Below are 22,134 nucleotides of genomic sequence, written 5' to 3' on the forward strand. Positions count from 1 at the left end.
AGCAAACAACAATTTTTTTTTTAAAAAAAATACACTGAACTTTATGGGCAAAATTTTAATTTGAAGAAACTTAGGGGAATATCTACACCCTGCTCTTCAAGAGAATGAAGCAATTTTGTGTTTTGTTTAAAATGCCCATGCCCTTAACCATGTTGGGGTTGTTCTTTGCTATTTTCTAATAGATTTCCAGTTATTGAGAGAGAGCGTTTTTATTTATCTAGAAATAAATTATTTCTGCTAGATGGAATTCACCCAAAATACCAAAATAGATTTTCGACTTTGAGGAGGATGCTAGCCTACTATATCTTGAAATTTTGATTCCTAGCTTTCTTCCGCATTCAGCAACAAATCAGACAAGCATCTCTGCGCTAGGTACATCTCTCTCTCCCTATTTTCTAGCGAGAAATTCTCTCAAAGGCTCTCTTCTTAGGCTAGAGATCTAGTTCCCGTTTCTCAGCTGCCTCGAGCCGTCCCTTGCCCTGTATATAAGGTTTGTGTTTGGCTTTATTTCTCAACTGCCTTGAGCTATCCCTTGTCCTTCTTCTCCTTCTCAAGACATGGGCTTCACGCCTCATCACTGGGCTTCCATGTGTGCAGTTAGTTTTTTATTTTTTTTTTATTTACTTTTTTTTTTATTCCCTGTATATAGCTCATTTTTTGTTTCGTTAGATTTGCTGGTTTAGCGAAATCGAGAGGGTCACGGAGTTTTTCCCTGCAGCGGTTTGTCGATTCAAGAAATCATCCGTGCTTTCGCATGGCCTTATTTCTTTTTAGCACCGTGGAGTTCAATTTCATTGGGTTGATTACTCTTAAGATATTGCCCCTTCCTAATTTTAGAAATATTCAAAATTTTATCATATTCGCATACCAAATATCCCAATTTCATAACTAGTAGGAAAGCACAAGCAATGCACCACATCTCACATACTGCTGGATGAAAAATAATAGCAAAGTCGCTCAAGATTATCAAACTTGATCCAAAAATTTAAACCACAAGATCTCAAATTCATATTATATCCTTAATACATCTTAAAATAAACTTCGACACCTCACTAGCTTCATATCATACTAAGAATAACATAACATCCAAACAGTCTAAGATATGAATAAAACTTTCCAAAGAATGACATTCTTCAGCAGAATAACTACTTAAGCAGAAGCATTCAAAAATGCTCTACCAGGTTGACGCTCTGCCAACGGTCCATGACACCCAAGAAGCTACAAAAAAATTAAAAAAGAAAAAAAAAACCCAATGTTTAGCTTAAATAACATGGAACATAATATGGGTTGATGAAAAGAAATTTAATATGCAAAACAGGCAGTTTTCACAATTTATCAAATGTAACAAACCAAAAGGAACCATGTAATTGAATCAGAAACTAACCTTGGCATTGACACCATCTGATACAATGCGGTTCTCTGCCTTCAACTTCACATAATCAGTACGGTTGAACTTGGTAAAGCCCCTGGACATTGCAGGTAGTAAAGGGTTAAGTTGCGTTATCATCATCAATAGTTAAACCCAAAGCCAATTCAAAATAAATAAATAAATAAAACATAGCAGAACATTTCCTATGAACAAAAAGAATTGGACATCCCCACCACACAATGATTTTAATGCCAGTGGATCAAGCCTGCAGATGGTGTTGGTTTAGTGAACACGATCCTTCTCTTATGATTCTTAAGAAAAAGAAATTGGATTATAAAATAAAACCTAAGGCTAGGCCATCGAAATTTTCTTTTCCTTCTTTTAAATGAATATATGCATGACATGTTTGTCAAAACACAAAATATATACTGCAATTTTAATAATTCACATAATGGGCACATCTTTCCATGTGCAAATCATGAAAAGCGAAAGAAAAGTTCCAATAGATTCCTGCAAATATAAAATAAAAAATAAAAAGATGGGAAAAAGGAGCAAACATACCACTTCCTGCTGACAATGATCTTTTGGCGACCAGGGAACTTGAACTTTGCACGGCGGAGAGCCTCCTGTGCATGATGGCTGTTGCTGTCCTTACAACGAACAGACAGAAGAACCTGGCCAATGGCAACTCTTGCACAAGTTCCCTGAGGTTTGCCAAAAGCACCCCTCATACCAGTTTGGAGCCTATCAGCTCCAGCACATGAAAGCATTTTGTTGATACGCAAAACATGGAATGGATGTACCCTGACCCTCAAATGGAAAGCATCCTTTCCAGCATACTTGGCCATATATTTGTTGCAAGCAATACGTGCAGCCTCAAGAGCTTCACTGGAGACATTTTCCTTTTCCCAAGACACCAAATGCACACAGAATGGGAACTCATCCACTCCTTTCTTCTTCATCCCTACATCATAAATCCTTATTTTAGAATCAGGCACACCACGGCAAAAGCGTGATTTTGGGTATGGCTTATTTTTTATTTGGCGGTAACATCTTGCAGGTCCTGCAAAAGTCGAACCGACAGAAGATTAATCCAGTGTATATGACACTCCCATTCAAAATTTAATCCCCACAACTGAAGCTCGTGGAAGAAAATGAAGTTTAAAATACAACTCATAAAAATTAATAACAAAAGAATATAAATATTCAAGCATATTGCATTCAGATGCATAAAAGTGAAAAAAAAGAAAGAAACCTTCATGATATATATATATATATATATATATATATATATATATATATATATATATATATATATATATATATAGCAGTTAAAAGAGCTCATTTGTTCACAAAACATCTATGAATATTTACTAAAGCATCTGACGAATCAAAATTCATAGCACTTTTTAACCAAATTGTGCCAGCTGCAACATCAATAATTTTACAACACAACTAATTCTTCTTTGATATTCAATCTCTCTCTACACAACTGGCCATATTAGTATCAATTGAATGGCTAAATCTATCCCTTGAACCATTAAACGAAAAAAGAAAAATCTGCTTATCCCCAGAGATTCTCGATATGAAAAAACACAAATAAAAATCAAATACAAGTCAAGATCTAGGGAGCAGGCTCACATTAACAGGTACCTAAAGGATATAATCATTGCATTAACAGGGATAATCTCTAATATTCTCAACATAAAAAAATTGCAACAGATTACGCCACCAATATCTACATGAAAGAAGATCATTTGCAATCAATTCTAAAACAAATACAAGCTTAAATAAATCAAATCAATACAAGAAAAGAAAATGAATGGAGAATCCAAGCAATAATTCCAAATTGAACGCTAAGATCGCATAAAAACATGCACTAGAGACACAGAGTTAGTAAGAAATTAAAAAGAGGTAAGCTTACTCCTCCCCATGGCGACGGCTCCTCCGCAAAATGCGCAGCAGAAACCCTAGAAAAGCAAATGAGAGAAGACGGAGAGTCACTGGCCTTATATTTATAGGGAGGAGAGGGATTTAACGAAGGAAAGCAAGAAACCCTAACACGTTTTGAACTCTGTTTATACGTGTGTGCTTGCGTCATCCTTCTTCATGGACTCCGACCCAATTTTTCGTCCAAGTTCATAGCCCACAAAAACGTCGGTCTTATCTTGCGTCTTGGACTGGGCCCTTTTTATTTTATTTTATTTTATTAAATAATAAATTTGGGTAAATTATTTTTTTAATTAATTTTAAATAAATTATGACGTTAGATTTATTGTGCATTTACAATTTTTATGCAAATAATTTCAATATTATTAAATTAATTAAATTTTAATTTTTATATTCAACTCAACTCAATAAAATATTTGCTAATACTCAAATTTGAAAATTAACTCAATTACTATTAAAAATTTAAAATTACTATAAAATTAACTCAGTAAAATATATATTGTGAGCAGCTCAATTTATTGACAATGCTATTGGGTTGATATGGTCTGACATTCTAATCTGATTCGAATCATATGATTTAAAGTGATAAATAATCTATTTTAATATGTATAAAATTTTAAATAACTTAAAAAATTATATATATATATATAATTTAAAGTTCAACCTCTAAAATGGTTTTATCATAGTGTGCCACCTATATTAATAATAAGGTAAAAAAATGTTATGTGACAAAGTCTTCATTTTTAAATTTTTTTTCTATTTTTTTTAATAAAAATTATTTTATCATATTAAATATTAATTTTTTATTTATATATTTTTAATTTTAATTATTTAAATTTCATTTTATAAAAAAATATAATTATTTGAAATTTTTTTATTATATCTCTTAAGATTATATATCTCTAAAAAATAATATTTTTTAGATAAATGAATTATTTTTTTAAAAAAATTATATTAATATATAAAAATATATAAATAATTATTCACTGAAAATTTATTTATAAAATTTAAACATGTATTTTATAAATATTTTTTGTATTTAAAATATAAAAATTTTAATAAAGATATTTTAAAAAAATTATAGTGTGATGCGTATTTTTTTATCACTTTATTTATCTTTTTACTACGATATATGTTAATTAATTTAAAAAAATAATAAGTTATTTATTTATCAACACTTTAAATAAAATTATAATTAATTAAATTTTTTATCATAACAAAATTTTGTAATATAATTAAGAAAATAAAAAAATATAAAATATTTAATAAATTAATTTAAAAAAAAATAAAATAATAAATAATTTATACAACACATGAACAAAATGACTAAGTTATTTAATTAAAGTTAATTCATTTAAATTGATTTAATTAACTCCAATTTTATTTTAGAATTAATTCAATTGAATTCATCTTTTAAAAAAATTAATGCTTTATATAATGAGTTAAAAAATAATTTAAATCAATATATAATTTAACATAGTCTAATTAGATCCACTTTGTAATATAAAACTTCAATATGATTCACAATTAAAATAATCTAAATTTCTCTTCTTCTTTTTTCTTCTCTCTTTTTTTTTCTCTTTTCTTTTCTCCTTCAAATCTCTTTTTTTATTTTTTTAATAAGCTTTCATATTTATATCAATTTAAAATAGATCTATATTTCTTTTATTAAATTTATCTCCATTAAAAATAGATCTAATATTCTCTTCCCCAATATTAGAATTTTATTTTCCATTATTAGAGTTTTGTTTTTCCCTCAGCAGGTTTTGCTTATTTTTGTGTAGTATTAGTATTTGAATGGCTATTTAATAGTTTAAAATACAATGTGAATTATTAATTTATTTTAATATAATATTCTATCAATAGAGTTTGATGGTAAGATCCATTCTTTTGTTGATATTTGAAAGGGTAATATTGCAAAAAATTTCTTTGATCGTTCAAATTAAAAAAATAAATAAATAAAGATTACTACTAGATGATTATTCTGCTCTACTTAAATTATCTCTGAATATAATATTTTAATTATTTATATTTATAATTTTTATTTTTATCAAAAAATTATATTGTACTATTATTCTTATTAATGAATTGCTAAATTTTATTAAAAAAATAATCAGAATTTCTTACATAGATGATATGGTATACTATCAAAAGGAATTAAAAAAGAAAAATTATTACTTCTTTATAGATGGGATAACAAAAGAAAATGCATTTAATTCACTTTTATTAATGATAATTACTTAAATTTTATTATTTTAAAATTTATTTAAACATGTAATTCCTTATAATAGAATTGAATTTTATTAATAAATCAAATTAAAAATTTTTTCTTTTGAACATTACTGTTTTTGAGTGTAAATCTTCATGAGCATTTTTTTTAACCCATATATTTAATACTCATTTAACTTTGGCTCTAAAAGGATTAGCCCTTATTTATCAAATTCAATTTTCTCTCATTTCAATGTCCAGTTGGAAGATTTCCAAATTGAAATCCCTAATGGTGATTAGCAAAGCACTCTCAGACAATTTCAATTTGAATTAGGAAGGCATATGGTTCCTATCCACCACCATTATGGGTCTATTTAATTTAACATCACAATTAAGGATTTAATTTCAAAAGTTGTGTTTATAAAAAAACTTAAATCTCCTATTAAAAACATACCTTAAATCAATAACTAAAAATCTAAATGTTTAAATTAATGAACTTTAAATCAGTCATGATTTGTAAAATTTTAAGTTTAGTCTTAATTGAAGTTCATTGTATTTAAAAAAAAAATAAAACACTACAAGTTAAAATTTGACTCTAATGAGCATTAATATTATTTTAGAAAGGCACCAAAAAATTCAAACAATTGTATGTTAATTCAATTTTTTTTTTTTTAGTTTTGATAATTTAAATCAAAATCCTTAAATTGGATCTAATTTTAGTGATTTTGAGCATTGTTATTAAACTCGAGTCGAATCGATCAGTTGAACCAGTGAATCAGTGAATTAGTTCTCAAATCAGTCTAAATTTATAATTAAATAAAAAAGGAAGCAATCCGATTGACCCAACAATTGAACATGTAAACTAGTATGACCTGATTGACTTGGTCCATTTAAATATTCAATAATTTTTGTTTTAGTGTTAGTATGGATAGTTAAACTTAAAACTTCATAAAAAAATCTTTAAAATCAGAATCAATTAAACTAACTTGATAATTGTGCTTTCTATCTTAATATATTTATTTTTTAACATATATTTAATATTTCATAATTATTAAAAAGAAAATTATATATTATTGAAATTTTTTATACATTATATTACTTTAATACTTTTATATAAAATTTAAAAACACCAAAAAAAACTTAATAAATGTTACTTTGAATAATTAAAATTTAATTAATTAATTATATTTATTTATTTATATGAATACGTATTATATTTAATTAATTTATATATATTTATTTAATTTTTTTAATGATTTATTGGTTAAACTATTGGCCCACTAGTTCAACCACCGATCTATTCAGTCAATTTTTTCGCTAGGTCAACCTTTAAACGAGTTAATAACAGTGGTTTTGAGTATCATAAGAGGACATGGTTCAATCTGACGTCCTTTTTAAGAAATTTCCTAGTAGGAATTATTAGACAGCAAGTAGCCCATAACAAAACCATTGCAAAATAAGGCTTAAACATCTTGAAGACTATTATTTGCTTACAAAGAACAGATACAATCTCATCAATTCCATTAAATAAAGAATATAAAATAGTTCTCAATAAGGAATCTAACAAATTTTAGCATGTAATTTAAGTAAATACCATTACCTATTGCTCTACAAGTCTACCTATAACTTTCACAAAACAAGATATATATTAAAGAATATACAGAAATCTTGAAACCAAAACATAATTTTAAAGATTATAGCAACTGCAGGTAGTTGCTGTTATCAATATCTTTCATGGGTGTCATTTATCTTGGGGGGATGCTAGGAGCAACCCCACTAACAAGGTCGCTGCCAGAAACATCTGATGACACGTAAGGATGCTTCACCATGGACGATGAAGATGGTGAACTCTCACTCTTTCCAGGATCAGTGATCACTGTATCGGTTGTTTTCATGTCAGAATCTGCTATCATCGCCCATATAGTTTCAAGTTCTCGGACCACATCAGCCATTGATGGTCTTGAGTCTGTCTCATCATGGCAACACTTCATGGCTAAATTCAAAAACTTCTCCATACAATTAGAAGGATAAGAGCCCATACGTCCATCAATGAATGAGAATATCATACCAGATTGGTATGAAAGATTGACCTGATGCAGATAAAATCCATAAAATTACAAGAGAATTTAAAAGGTACATGCATGTTCTTGATTATATCAACCGGGTGAGTTCTTGATTATTTTACACATACATGCATAAATTTCGATATTTCATAGATTCCCATGGCTCATAGCCTATCTCATGAGTGTGATTTGGCTAACCAAAAAGCTGGTATATGTTTTCCAATCTCACACGAATATATCACTTTAAAAATGAAGGGAAAAATTCAAAAAAATAACCTATTTTTTAGCATTTTTCACTACAAGGGAATTTAAAAGATTCCTGCAGATCTACTCTTTTTTCTATTTAAAAATCAGCCCTTTGTCTCTGTATTTTCACATCAAGAATTACTTGCAAATGAAGAGATATCACGTAGATCTATTTTATTTTTCATTTGTACAAACTTATGCACCCATTTTACTATTGTGAAGGTGGTGAAACAGGGAAATTCAATTTGAATTGACTTGTCAATTGTCAAAACATTGTTGGTAGAATTTTCAGTTTTGAGTATTATGATAACTAAATTATTCGGATATTTTCTATTCAACTATAATCAGTTTTCTTAAAAAGAAAATAAGTATTATATTCAACTATAATGATTGAATCAGATGTGTTGTTGCCTTAGCAATCTGTCAAATGAGACTTGGAGAAGAGTATGTAATTTTAACTATGATGTCTCAGTTCTCTACAACACTGTTTATTACATGAAAGATAAGACCAAGTAAAAGCTGTGGTAAGAAATTACCTCTCGGACAATGTTTTTGCCATGTGTGATTGGTTGCATCCCCGTCAACAGCTCCAGAAAAACGACACCAAGGCTATAAACATCACTCTTATCTGTCAATTTATGTGTTAGAAAATACTCTGGATCAAGGTAACCCTGAAAAGTCAAAACAATTTTTGAGACATCTGGATATCCCGTCTCACAACAGATCGAAAAGCTTGAATATTTGTTATTTCAAGAAGATTTATCAACTGATATCCAACTCTTCTTCTTAAATTTGGTTGTTCATTCAAATAAGTCAATGAATAAGTTGTGATTTAAACATCATAATGCTCTAACCAACCAAAATACAGCAAAGGTAACTAGTTTTTGCCTTGTGGACTTTGGAGTGTGAAATTAATGAATCAGTTTACTCAAACATGATGATTTTCATGACATTGGACATATAGGACATTCAAATGTTCTTTTCTTTTATCCATTTGCAGCTTAATGAACTTAAAGCAGTGTATTACTTGTTACCAAACGTCCAGAGATGGACATGCTACAAACTGAACAGTGCCATGATAAAACAAAAGAGAGAAGAAGACCAAGATCAATTCTCTGATGAATAAAATTTGGAATTTAGTAGTCTTACTAGAGGGAATAAATATAGTAAACCTACTGGGGTACCCTTTACAACTGTGGACACATGAGCTGGCACAGCCCCTTCTATATCTGGAGCTGGGGCGAGTCTTGAAAGTCCAAAATCAGCAACCTTTGCATTATAATTAGAGTCAAGCAATATGTTGCTCGCCTTGATATCTCGATGGAAAATTGGAGGATCAGCTTCCTTATGTAGGTAGAGGATGCCTTTTGCTGAACCCAAGGCAATTCTCACTCTCAATGCAAAACTCAGGGGTTCTTTAGACTTGGCTGTGATACCATTCACATACAAGATTAATCAGCTAAAGGATTCATCACATAGGTATATGAAAATTTAAAATTAAATAGTAGGTTTATGTAGAAAAGAAAAAGATATTCACTTTAGCTGATTCTTGCTTACAATTTTCATAGATGAACGACCAATAAGAATGGAAAGGAAGTATGAGGAAGAAATATGAGATATACCAGAAATATGATCTCTAAGAGTGCCATTTGACATAAACTCATAAACCAACATCTGCAGAAATAATGGCAACCATTTTAAGCTTTTCCCAAATGATAATTTTAACATCACTGGAGCAGTAAAAACAATAGAAGACTAATATTTAGCATAGAATGCCAAAATTTTTTCCTCATTGGTGGAATTGCTTATAAAGGAAATATACAAAAATTTTCCTGCACATCCTAAATATCATTTCTAGATTGAAATAATTTCTTTCTTTTGCTTGAAATGGTTCTAAATAACAAAACACATGATTTTTACACCTCTCAAAGTTTGCACTATTGTCTGAGAGTTTGTGGCCTAGTTGTTAATGCTTTTACTCCCACATGGTCATGGGATGAGACGTCATGGGGTTTTGACTTTTGAGGCTTGCAGCAATGTGAGAGACAACAGAGACTTATGCCTCCAGCTTATCCTATGCCTATTATGACACTTCAGTGGTGAGACATGGTATAGTTTTCTTATTTCGTTAAAAAAAAAAAAAAAAAAAAAAAAAAACCTGAACGTTTTTCCCCCAGAGTCTCCTAGAATCCTCCAATTTATAGAATTGAGTTCCTAAGTGGATTGCAGACTAGGTGTCCAATAGAGTTGAAAGGCAAAAAATGATCCATATAAACAACCCCAGCTCGTTTGGGATTAAGGATTAATATGGGCCAAGCTGTTGGCAGGATTTGATTAATTTAACTGAAAATGTGAAGACTATAGAGGTGAACTTAAAAATTTGGGAAATATATTCTGGGTACCTGTTCATATTCTTCATCACAATATCCAACCAAAGAAACGAGATTCCTGTGATGTAGCCTTGACAACAATTCTATTTCTGTTAAGAACTCCTTCTCACCCTGTAAAGAATGCTCCTGAGCACGTTTGACGGCCACAACTGTGCCATCAGCCAGGATGCCTTTATAAACTATTCCATATCCTCCTTGACCAAGTTGAGTGGAGCTATTAAAATTGTTTGTAGCCAAGGCCATTTCAGCATAAGTGAAATCCTTGATGCCATCAATTTTTAGCAAGGCTTTAGATGCTACACACAAACAGAGGCGCATGTTAGAGATGGAACTGTTCAGACTAATAGATTTTAATTTTCAAACACTCAAACAGCATTACACGTCAGTCTCAGAAAATTGTGTAATCAAATTGTATCTTTTGTCATACAAGAAGAAACAATACAGAAATGACATCAAAATTGCAGTGTTGACCCAATAATTAAGGGAAACATGTAAAAACAATATATTTGCATGAATGGGAATAGTAAAACTCACCATGACGTCTTCTTGAATTTGCACGGTAGTTTCTCAGACGGTAGTTCCTCAAATACATCCTTATGATAAGAAGCGAAACAATTGAACATAATGCAACTGTACCGGCAATGGCGCCCAATACTATGCCAGCCAAGGCACCTTTGCTTGTACCCGATGATGATGGTGAGGTAACAAACACTGTGAAATCATGAGAACCATAAGATAATTATGCAACAAGTTTATCACATACTTGTGTTGGAGAAAGAGTACCAGATGCATAACTTACAACTTTATTCCTCGACACGTCAAAACTCATTTTCAAAATTAACTTTGTGATAGCTCAGTTTCATTATAGTGTACAGTCTGAAGCCTAATGCTACTATGCAACAACAGAACACTGCTATAGCAAAGGCATGACATGCATGGACAAGTTGAAATGCAAATGACACCAAATAGATGTTATTAGCTACAAACATAAGCAAAAGAATAAGGTCAAACTTCAGCTACTGGCTAATAGAATAAGTACTGGTAGGTCTTCACAATTCTTGAGCATATGAAATATGTCTACCGCCATCCTAAATGTTCATTTAATCACTTGAAAAAATCAGGAAAACAAGACCCCCAAGTGCAAATAATTTCACATTTTCTACCAGGTGGAATACACACATAGGTTCAAATAAAATAGGCATTATTTTCATGATAGTAAATGTTGAGACAAACCATTATTATAAGGTTCCAACAGAGGGAAGTACAAAAGTTCGTAAGGCCCAAATGTTTCATTATGATGAATGTCCCATCCAGTGAACTTGCTCATGATACGCAGAACCTCACTTGCATTGAACACATGAGAACTCTTGTTGCTAGCATCATAGACAGGAAATAACTGCAGCTGCATCTTCAATCGAGGTCCTTCCTCCCATTGGAAGTTCTCAAGGTATAGCTGATAAAGTTCCAAATTGAGACCAGAGGTCAAATGCTCTTTAAATGCATCTCTGTAGGGTAGAAAATTGGAGAATCCAGGACTTTTCAATCGATAACCAACGATCAGAGGGGCAGCACAAAAACAATCTACAGGAGATGTTGGGGAATATACATAAGGACATGCTTGAGTGGGACAGTTATCAGCAAAGTTTGTCAAACCCTGCTTTTCAACATCCTCATTTTGAGATCCACAAAATTGGACCAGGTTGGAATTTGAACATACAGGGTTCCCTTGAAGCCTGAAAATTATTTGAAACTATTAGTGTTTGTACAGGTAAATATATACATCATGAACTTCAAGACGTAAAATGGCATGCAAGTATGAAGCAAACCAGAGTGAGACATTCTGAGGGAGACTAATATTGCCATTGCCAGAAATATTTGTCAGTCTGTTGTTCTCAAAATCCCTGCAATGTCAAAGAGTGAAAAACCATTCATTAGCAAAATGGCTGTGAGATGCTACAAAATTATAGCCCACCTGGAGATTAAATTTTTGTTCTTAACAACGCATGTTGAAATCAGCATATGAGATCAACTCTTTATTTTAGATATCAATAATAGGTACCTAAGAGAGTTAATAAAACTGGAATGTGTGTTTGCATACATTTTTTAGTTCGGCTCTTACAATTTAAGTCTTTCAGATGCATTCAGAGTCCGACTTTGCCAAAGGGTAGATAAAATGGAGCCATTCAGTGAATTGTTTGCAACTGACCTGTAATGGAAAATGGTTAAGCCATTTATTTTACTACAGAGTTCAATTTTTTCCATATTATTATCTTATTTATTGGCATCAAAACCTTACTGCTTTAATAGAGAAACAAAATGAAACAGAATTTCGCTCAACAAAATATAACCTGTTATAACAATTAAGAAATGAACAAATTAAAGAAATGCTCACAATTTCTGAAGACAAGGCAGACCTGAAAAGCTGGCAGGGATACTTCCAGTAAGATCATTGTTGGATAAATCACTGTCAATATTGTTAGCTAGTGAATATCCCAGTTGAAGAAAATCAACAGTAGCCAATGATTTCAAATGCTTTAGGATTACTTTAAGTAAATACCCATACATTTTATTCAGGCTAATGCAAATGGTGCAAAATGTGCAAGATATTGAAATCTTACATGGTTGTAATATTCTCAGAAAGCCTTTCAGAAGGTATGGATCCATTTAGCTGGTTTGTACTGAGGTCTCTGAAAATTGCGTCAAAATTTGCTAGTGAAAAAAGAGCCAGCAAAGATCTTAAAACAGGAATTAAAAAAAAAAATTTATTCAGTCTAATGCATTTCAAATTTCAATTGGAAAATGGAAAGCCCATTGAAATCAATGATTCAGAAAGGAAAATTCAATATATAAACTTACAGATAGCCAAGGTTTGGTATCCTGCTCAGGTCAGGGATTGGACCTTGCAAACTGCAGTTTCTGAGACTCCTGATAAGGCCAAAGAAAATGCAGAGATAATGTAATTTACAAAATAAAATGCAGAAATAATGGTAACCAACATGCTTTCACTGTGATTTGGGAAGCTCAATAAACTTCTAACTAGTGACAGCTAGTTGACATGATATAGCTTCATTTCAGCTACAATACATATATAGTCTTCATTTCAGCCATCGACCAACACAAGATTGCTGCTTTACAGTGCATAAGGGTGCAAGCTAAGCCAAGCTGAGCATAATTAGTCTTCCAGCTTGGTTCAGCCTATTTAGATCAACTCAAGCTATAATTACAGTAATTAAAAAAGAAAGAAAAAGAAAAAAAAAACTCCAACGAGGGACAAATGGCCTCAAATTCTGAAATGAAAAAACAGCCTGAGGCCTCTGTATAAAGAGGAGGTGTTGCCCTCCTTATATTACTTGTTATCAAATGTTCCTCTCCTTTATACTCTTCTTTCATAGCTAACTACCTATACTACAAAGCCAATATCTTCTAGTTTACTGATTTATTTTATTCATATGACTACCACTACAAAAATCTCAAAGTATGCTATAGCTTTAAACTAATTTTCCACTAAAAGACCAAAATTTTTTGTAGCTTAAAATTGGTTATATCAAGCTTTAAAAATTGTAGCAAAAAAAATATGAACAAGGCTCTTCATTAGAGTAATTGGGCTTCAAATTCATTCATCTAACTTCATAGATCAAAAATTGAGCTACTACTAATCTTGTGCATGAGTTGTTCACTAAGTTCACTTGGAACCCTATGGCTGTGTGCTGAAATTTTAATTAAGCAGAATAAGAATTAAGAAATGGGGTGCCTTTAATTGAATAATGAATTATTAAGAGGCTTTGATGCCAGATTGGAGAACCCCTCAACCTAAAGGCTCAAACTTATAGATGAGGCCATGAGGGTTCAATAATACATCCTACGGTAGAAATGTAAAATCCAACCCAAAAGCCTAAGCTTGTTAATGAAGCCAGCCCATGGTGTATGTTCATCAACGAGAGATTTAACTCTTTAACAAGGGACCACACACCTCAAGACTTAATCCCATCAATAATTTAAATACAGATGCTAGAAAATTGCTCTGTATCCTGGCCTCGTAAAAGTATTTACAGATTTCAGATTGCAATTTGCACTTACAATTTCAATAGTTTAGTCATGTTGCCATAAGAATCTGGAATTGTAGCCCCATCAAAGTTGTTGTTATCAAGTTGACTGCAAAAGACAAAAAACAAATCAAGGCAAAATAAAATAGTTAGAAGAGAATCTACAAAGATAGGATCTATTATGGGGAAACTGCCATAAGGAAACATGAAATCCTGCTTCATCTCTGGGTAAGTAGGGAAACCATACAGTATTTGTAAGTTTGGCAATTCAGAAAGCTGTGGTGGAAGATATCCAGATAAGTTGTTGTTGTCTAGAAGGCTGCAAACACATTAACATATGAGCAAAGTGTGAGAGCAGAACAAGAAATGGTAGAATTAAACTGAACTGAAGATGTTCACAGATCCCACTGTAGGTAAAAATAAATGATGCACTTCTCACATTAATCTAGCCAATTGCCAACTTACAAGTGAACAAGCCTTGGTAATCTGGATAGTTCGGGTGGTATTTGCCCGCTAATTGAATTGTTATTCATGTGACTGCCCAAAAGGGGGAAAAACGTACATAATATGAAGTGAAAAATGAGTAAAAGAATCAAGATGTATTAGCACCGGGTTTTACGCTAAATTGCATCAGAAAAACTCTCACAAGTGCTTTGTCATGTTCAAGTATGCAAATGACACAGGGATTGATCCTGATATATGGTTCTCGTCAATCTGTATTCTGTCCAAGTTTGGAAGATATCCAAGCTCTTCAGGCAAGGGACCTGTTAAATGGTTTCCATTCAGAAGCCTGAAAGCAGAATCATCATAGAATAAGAAAGCAAGATAAATGTATAGAGCACGGTAATACAACAATGAATAAAATAACAACTATATTCAGATTTTCTCCTTCATCAGTATTAAATAAATGAGATTATTAAAAAAACCACAAAATTTAAGATCACTTTACATTTCAATGTATAAGTTGATGAGCATATTTGTATTATGTGGTAATGAGTCAGCAAATAAGGAAAATAGTAGTTTAACTTACAAGAGTTTCAAAGATTCAATTTCTCCTATCTCCTTTGGTATACTCCCACTTATGTTGTTCCACATAAAATCCCTTCGATGAGAACAAAAAATGTTAATCATAAGGGAGGAGAAACATATATATAAATATATTCCATTCTGATAGAATATTTTTCAGAGTATAGAAAGTAATCTGTGCCTTACAATATTTCCATATAGGATAAGTTGCCAAGTGATGGTGATAAAGTTCCAGACAGATTCAAATTAAGTAGTTGCCTGAAAAAAAAAAAAAAAAAATATCGTTACAATTTTCTCATTTTAAAAAAATCCCTGAAGATACTCAGTTTGTAGGCAAGTGTCCTTAAAACTATGTCCAACTGTCACAGCTTGTGAGTTGTGACTAGAATACAGATGCTACATAATGCTTGGCATGACGTAGCAGTAAAATTTGAAAGCAACAACAAAGCAGTCACATTAATTGTACCAAAACAAATCACAATTAGATTCTCAAATTCATTAATATTTGATGATCTATTTTGAAACATTGGCCAATATTCAGCATATAGCCTCTGCCCTTGAAGGATGACAACATTGACTATTAAATAAACTGAAAAACTGAGAAAGTTTTTCCATTGCAACAAACTAAAATAAAATTGTCAGTAACTGAAAGAAAAGCAATCTACCAAGCTCATGAAAGGAAAAAGTATGAAATCATACAGTTTTCTAACATGCAGATAATCATCGTCCATTGTTGTATTGAAGCACAAAACTCCTGTCCAATTTGATGTGCAGGGATCCCCTCGATTCCAATTGCTCAAATTTTTGTTGATATCAATCAAACTACTCTTTATGTCTTGCAGTGCACTCACTGCAAATTTAAGCATATATGTATTCATCACTTCATTTGTTTGACTAACTTAACATTATTGAAGAAATAATATAAACGTCCTTATTTCTTCTAACCGAGATCAACACTAAACCAAACGTTAGCCTGTTTCCAAGATCGTCCAATACATGAATATAATCAGTAGTCCTACTCTTCCACTAAAAAATAACTCCAGGAACTGACAAAAGTTTACTATTTCATCATGTGAAATCATTTAATTCACACATACATAATTAATTTTTAAGTTACCATAACATTAATGAAATTGATTTGAGTTTCTTGTCACGAACTTCATGCAAAGAAACTTTTAGATCACCTCATATTAATTCTAAGCATTTCTAGGACTATAATTGCAGAATAAAACTTGTCGGTGTAGTAGTTTAGTAAATCTCTTTCTTTAAACTAAAAGGAAAGGGAAATAAAAGAAATGACCAGCAATTCAAGCAAAATTACCTTCTACAGGACTAGTAATGGCATCTTGTGCTTCAATGAGGAGAGAAGACCAAAACAGCCACATAATCAAAACAGTTCCAAAAGTGGAAATTCTTGACATGGACAGCCCAAGAATGGAAAAACCACCAGAATTCTGAAACATCTCCTGTTACCCAAAAACTGAAAACCTTAAAAAAAAAAAGTATCCAAATTAATATTACTCCTGGAAGCAAGAAACAAACAACAGATATTCAATAATTAAAAATTTTCACAAACACCACATATGCCAACAAAAAGAGCAAGCAAAAGCCTCCAACCGATTGCACACAAAAGAATCAAGAAACCGGTAGAGCATAGAGAAAAAAACCAATGGTAAAGGTACAGGACTTGAAGGTAACCTGAGGAGTAAAAACTAGAAATTGGGAGCTTTTTATTTGATGTTATTCTGACCAGGTCACTGTTACGAATGCACAGAGATTGTTGATCATAATGATGATGTAGATGACGGAGCCGATGGGCAATAGCCATCCCCCAATGGCAGAACGGTTTTTAGATTTTTAATTTGTTGGAGGCTGATGGATTTTCAATTCTTGAATGCTTCTTTTGTTTCACTTTCACGAACTACACAGACAACAAAGCTGACAGATTTTTTCGGGACCACAATGACCTTGGAGGGAAAACTACTACGTCCAAACTTTTTTTTTTCTTTTTTTTTATTTATAAAAATGCTTATCAAAGACAAAAAAATAAAAAAATAAAAAAAATCATTTAATTGGTTTTTATTCAATTAAATTTTATTTTATATACAACATCTTCTTCTTACCAGCATTTGAAGCACCCACGTTATTACGTTTATCAAATGGATTATAACACATAATTAAATATTAATTTGATTATATAAAATAAAATATTTAATTTTTACAATAATTAATATTATAATTTAATTAGTATATTAAAATATATAGATATTTAAAATTTTTAATATCTATTTTTTTGTTATAATTTTTTTCTGCCATTGTAAAATAAATTTTTTTAAAATATGATAGTTTTATTTTCTTTCACAATTATGTGAGTATTAATTCAAATTATGTTTTGTAGTAACTTCATTTTTTTTTATTAAAAGATAGATTGGTATTTTATTGATTAAAAAGGCTTGAGCCCAATTATAAGATAAGGGCATAGACAAATAAAATCCCATAGAATATCTAATGAACTACTGAACTTCGCCTACCGATAACTCATTAAGTACCCTACAAAGGATTTTAAAATAATTTTCTTACTTTTTATAAGTGGTTAGCATTTTCTAATAGGTATCAAAACATTTAATTAGAGTTTGAAAACTATTTAAGATTTTTATCCCATTTTATTTTTTCGTAAATTTTATAAAAATTTCGGCAGAGTGTCGTCTGTATTTTGAGAAAACAGTTCTTCAAATACCTGTAAAAAAAGCACTTCCAATGATTTATCTCAACAACTTCATCAATTCAACATCCATCCCAACCAATTTCAACATCATTTCTCAATTTTTAAAATTCAACATCATCAAAATACTATAATTCAATTTCATTTAAATTAAAACAAAATATTTCTATTCATATTTCAATAAAGATAAAACAATTTATATATATCATTCCAAAAATTTACATTGGGAAAAATCCAAACCAAAATTAATTACAAGCTTTATACAACTGCTCATGACCATTTCTTACATTTACATACATTACATACATCAAAATAATTTTTACAATCAGGGTATATAAAATATACCTGATAAAACTTCAGGGAAGGTGGCTCCAGAATCCTTAGCAGCTCACTCTGTTGCTCCTCTAGTCTCTATATCTACGACAGCAATAATAGCCATTGCTGAGTACTATGACTCAGTGGTACACAACATACTAAAATAATCTTTATGCGGAATTTAAATCATACTTATTCAAAAATTAAACTGAACATCAGATAAAAATTTCAAACATGATTTACAAGATTTTAATCCAACAATTTTATTTCGAAAGCCTCAAAACAATTTCATAAAAACACACAGTTATATTATGCCATTCGAAACAAATATCATCTCAGTAGCCAGAGGCTAAGGAGAAGTCATAACACAAGGCTAGCTAGCTCAAATATATGGAAACCCATTCTTTTTCTTCTTCTACTGGCACACACCTCAACACTTCAGCCAAAGAAGGAATCAAAATTCGAAACTGATTTCCTCCACTAGTCATGCTAGTGAGGTATTCAAATATATGGTCATGACACTATGGTTTCAAAACTATCTTAATAATTTCCTAAATATTTATTGCCATTTCAAACACAAACAATTAATCTTTCAACAATTTAAATCAAAAGCATAATAAACTTTTCAATTCAATTGTGTTACAATTTCATATCTCAATTCATTCAAAATAATGTGCATAAGAAAATTTATAAAAATTCTACGTTGTGCACAAACCTTATACGAGTCGCCTCTTGGCCTTGACTTGATGCCTCGGGTTCTTTCCCGGTATTCCTTTCCACTGAAACACACAGTTTCATAGTGTTTCAGTATCACAATTTATCATAACTCCAAAAATAAATTCAAATCTACTTATACCTAGCTTTAATATGCTAAACTTGACGTTTTTTTAAATTTATATTTCGGGGTTATATTCACGACACTATTTAAGTCAATTTATTGACTTTCTAATGTTTAATAGGTATGGAAATTCTAATTTCACTCACATACCACATTTTGGTTACCTAATTTGTTGGTTTTGGTTCTTTTCACAAATTTTAAATCCTTTAGGCAAAATTGCAAATTTTTAATTTTAGGGTCATATTTTGTACTGTTCCATTGGTCATGTTCTGTTAGAATTTGGCTAAGTTTTCTTCATAGAAATTGTTCCTTATTGTTTTAACTTTATTTTCCTTTTTGAATCACTCCATTTGAAGTTTTGTAGCTCAAGTTATAGCCATTTGAACATGGCTGGCAGGATTGGCCTAACCCAGATTTTCTGGGCACCAACTTGGTTCTGGCAGTTTTAGGTCACTAATTTTGGGTGGCTAAATGACTTGGTTAGGGGCATAATTTGGACTTGTGTTCTTCATAAAAGTTGTAGGGCTATATCTCAGCTTTCTACTAATAAAATTTCAGGTCATTTAGACCTGCCTAGCTCAAGTTATGGCCAAATGAACAGAACAACACTGTTCATTTGGTCATTTTTGTACAGGTCAGATTGCCTAATCCAGATTTGGTCAATTTGTTCACTAAGTTTTAGTCACTTTTTGGGCATGATTCCTAAATGAAAAATGTGTCATTTTGTGTCTAGTTTCATTCTCAATTGGCCTCGCACCAATTGGGTTGGTAAATTTTCAGTTTTGGTCCCTGAAAGAGACCTTAGTCATGCTGCCTGTAGAATGTCCATAACCAATTCGAATTTCCATTTGGTTCCAACACTTCCAACACATCACAATTGGTCATACATGACCATTTTTCAGCTCAAACAAGGTAAAACACACCATATGACTAATTCTCAAAATTTTGTCTCCCAAACCCTAGGTCCCAAACCCTAACTTTCATGCAATTCAAATCTAATGCATTCCAAACACCAATCCATAGTTTACATACATAATTCAACTTAACCAACCATTCAAATACATCAAATTCAATCATTTCACACCCTAACCTACTGCTGGCCGAATTTCTATTTGGTCCACCATGCTTGATTTTGTTTTGATTGTAAGTTAATTTCTAGGTTACTTAAGCTAAACACACAAATAATAAACTGAATTTTTCAACTTAAATTACTAACCTTAACTTGGATGTTAAATCTTCAATTCTTCTGCTCTTTTCCTCTTTCTTCCTTGCTCAATCACTTTCTTAAGTTGTGATAACAAGTTTTTGTTAGGAAATTGTGGACAAGATGGGGTTAGGTAGTTGGAAGAAAGCTTGGTTTCAAGCTTTAATGGAGTTTCCTTTCATGGTGAAATGAGGGAGAGGAGCCAGCTGTTTTAGTGAGGAAGATGAGAGTGGCTTCTTTTTTTATGTTATTTTTTTCTTAATTAATGGATTTTAACTTAGTCAAATTTGGTAGGAAAAATAAATTTAATTATGACATCATCATTGATGTCACCCATGATGTAATAACCTTTTTCTTTTCCTTTTTTTTTCTTTTTTATTTATTTTTCCTTAGTTCTTTAATTTAATTCTTAATCCCAAAATTTTCTTTTCTCCGATTTTATTTGACGGTTAGGTCAGGAATCAGCTCTAGGGGTTAATTGACTAAATTGTCCCTCGCCGGTTCAACCCAGTTTGCAAATAATTCAATATTTCTTCCGGATCCCTGACCTAATTATTTGACCGGCTTAACATTTCTTTTTTGTGATTTTCTCTTTTCTACTGTGTTTGCAATAGTCCTAAGGACCGCAGTGTCACATTTTACGATTCGAAATTTGAGTTTAAATCGACTTCGCAATCATTCCCGAGAAGGTTACCCATCGCTGTGACTCTCGGCTCATTTAACCTCTTATGTTCTGTTTTTTTTATTTATACTTAACTATTTGGCAATTACTAATTATTTATGTTCAGGGCTTAACTAGATGTCTTAGACGTGGTTCTACTTCTCTTAATTGTTCGGACCGACACCGATCACTGGAATAGTAAAATATGCCAGGCTATACAAATAGGGGTGTTATAAGGTCACTAACATAAAACCCTAATTTACAATGGGTATTCGACCCATGCACTCTGACCTAATATGATAGAGATAGTAGTAACCCAAAGCATCGCAACCAAGCAAATCATCAATCTCGGAGACAACATCCAGAGAGAATAATGACTAAGGATCTGTTTGGTTTAACTGTTGAATACAGGTAATAATCGTTAATGATAGTATTGATAGCCGATGATAGTTATGATAGCTGATGATAGCTGATTTATGTTAAGTGTTTGATAAAACTATGTTTAGCTGTTGCTGTTGATATGTGAAATGATCAATAAGGGTATATATTATATAATTTATTTTATTATTGAAATAAATATAAAATTATAAATTTATTATATTATATTATTTATTTTATTATTAAATTAAATATATAATTATTAAATTAATATATTATATCATTTATTATATTATTAAAATAAAAATATAATTATTAATCTATTATATTATATTATTTATTTTATTATTGAAATAAGAAAATAATTAAAATTTTTAAAAAATAATTAAATAATTTAAAAAATATAAATAAAATAATAAAGTAATTATTATTGTTGATAAAGAAAAAACTTATAATTAATTTTAAGTTTTTAGATATAAATAAATATTTTATATTTTATGTTATTAATAAAAAATATTTTAACAAAATTGAAATGTGTTAATTAAAATGTGTTAATTATAAATAAAAAAATATAAAAGTATTAATAATATTATTTTCGAGTTAAATAAAAAAGGATAATATGGTCAAAATAAAAAATAAAATCAAATCATTTATCACCGATGAGAAACAATCTAAAAATAGAGTCGATACAATCGCACTGATGGGTATCATATCAGCTACC

General features: G+C 30.9%; 2 protein-coding genes across 12 annotated transcripts; both read right to left on the minus strand.

Moving 5' to 3' along the window:
• Positions 1 to 942: 942 nt before the first annotated feature.
• Positions 943 to 3,431, minus strand: LOC110667304 (60S ribosomal protein L10). The gene is made up of 4 exons (XM_021828114.2): positions 3,294 to 3,431; positions 1,931 to 2,432; positions 1,385 to 1,466; positions 943 to 1,218 (listed from the first exon to the last, which is right to left on the minus strand). The coding sequence occupies exons 1-4, from the start codon at positions 3,301 to 3,303 to the stop codon at positions 1,150 to 1,152; spliced, it is 663 nt and encodes a 220-aa protein (XP_021683806.1). The 5' UTR covers positions 3,304 to 3,431; the 3' UTR covers positions 943 to 1,149.
• A 3,619-nt stretch (positions 3,432 to 7,050) lies between these two features.
• Positions 7,051 to 17,160, minus strand: LOC110667320 (probable LRR receptor-like serine/threonine-protein kinase At1g06840). Of its 11 annotated transcripts, none has more exons than XM_058131525.1 (21): positions 17,046 to 17,158; positions 16,617 to 16,761; positions 15,995 to 16,145; positions 15,482 to 15,553; positions 15,300 to 15,371; positions 14,916 to 15,059; positions 14,735 to 14,806; positions 14,517 to 14,588; positions 14,304 to 14,378; positions 13,083 to 13,151; positions 12,845 to 12,913; positions 12,619 to 12,690; positions 12,346 to 12,432; positions 12,053 to 12,127; positions 11,460 to 11,959; positions 10,761 to 10,937; positions 10,239 to 10,522; positions 9,459 to 9,510; positions 9,013 to 9,263; positions 8,373 to 8,507; positions 7,051 to 7,617 (listed from the first exon to the last, which is right to left on the minus strand). In XM_058131525.1, the coding sequence occupies exons 1-21, from the start codon at positions 17,121 to 17,123 to the stop codon at positions 7,273 to 7,275; spliced, it is 2,997 nt and encodes a 998-aa protein (XP_057987508.1). In that variant the 5' UTR covers positions 17,124 to 17,158; the 3' UTR covers positions 7,051 to 7,272. The 11 variants fall into 11 exon arrangements, with proteins under 11 accessions (XP_057987508.1, XP_057987507.1, XP_057987506.1 ...); XM_058131524.1 differs by having other exon boundaries at positions 8,986 to 9,263; XM_058131523.1 differs by having other exon boundaries at positions 8,986 to 9,263; positions 14,304 to 14,588; positions 16,617 to 16,783; positions 17,046 to 17,160.
• Between the last annotated feature and the right edge of the window lie 4,974 nt (positions 17,161 to 22,134).

Source organism: Hevea brasiliensis, chromosome 12 (genome assembly GCF_030052815.1).
Source record: "Hevea brasiliensis isolate MT/VB/25A 57/8 chromosome 12, ASM3005281v1, whole genome shotgun sequence".
Lineage (NCBI taxonomy): Eukaryota > Viridiplantae > Streptophyta > Magnoliopsida > Malpighiales > Euphorbiaceae > Hevea > Hevea brasiliensis.

Coding starts and splice junctions, on each gene's coding strand:
- LOC110667320 (XM_058131517.1), bottom strand. CDS start 17,123: ATGGCTATTGCCCATCGGCTCCGTCATCTACATCATCATTATGATCAA. Junction 15,060..15,299: donor ATTGAATCTTTGAAACTCTT/GTAAGTTAAACT, acceptor TTCTGCTTTCAG/GCTTCTGAATGGAAACCATT. Junction 14,807..14,915: donor TTGAACATGACAAAGCACTT/GTGAGAGTTTTT, acceptor CCTTTTGGGCAG/TCACATGAATAACAATTCAA.
- LOC110667304 (XM_021828114.2), bottom strand. Junction 1,467..1,930: donor ATCATTGTCAGCAGGAAGTG/GTATGTTTGCTC, acceptor TGCAATGTCCAG/GGGCTTTACCAAGTTCAACC. Junction 1,219..1,384: donor CAGATGGTGTCAATGCCAAG/GTTAGTTTCTGA, acceptor ATTTTTTTGTAG/CTTCTTGGGTGTCATGGACC.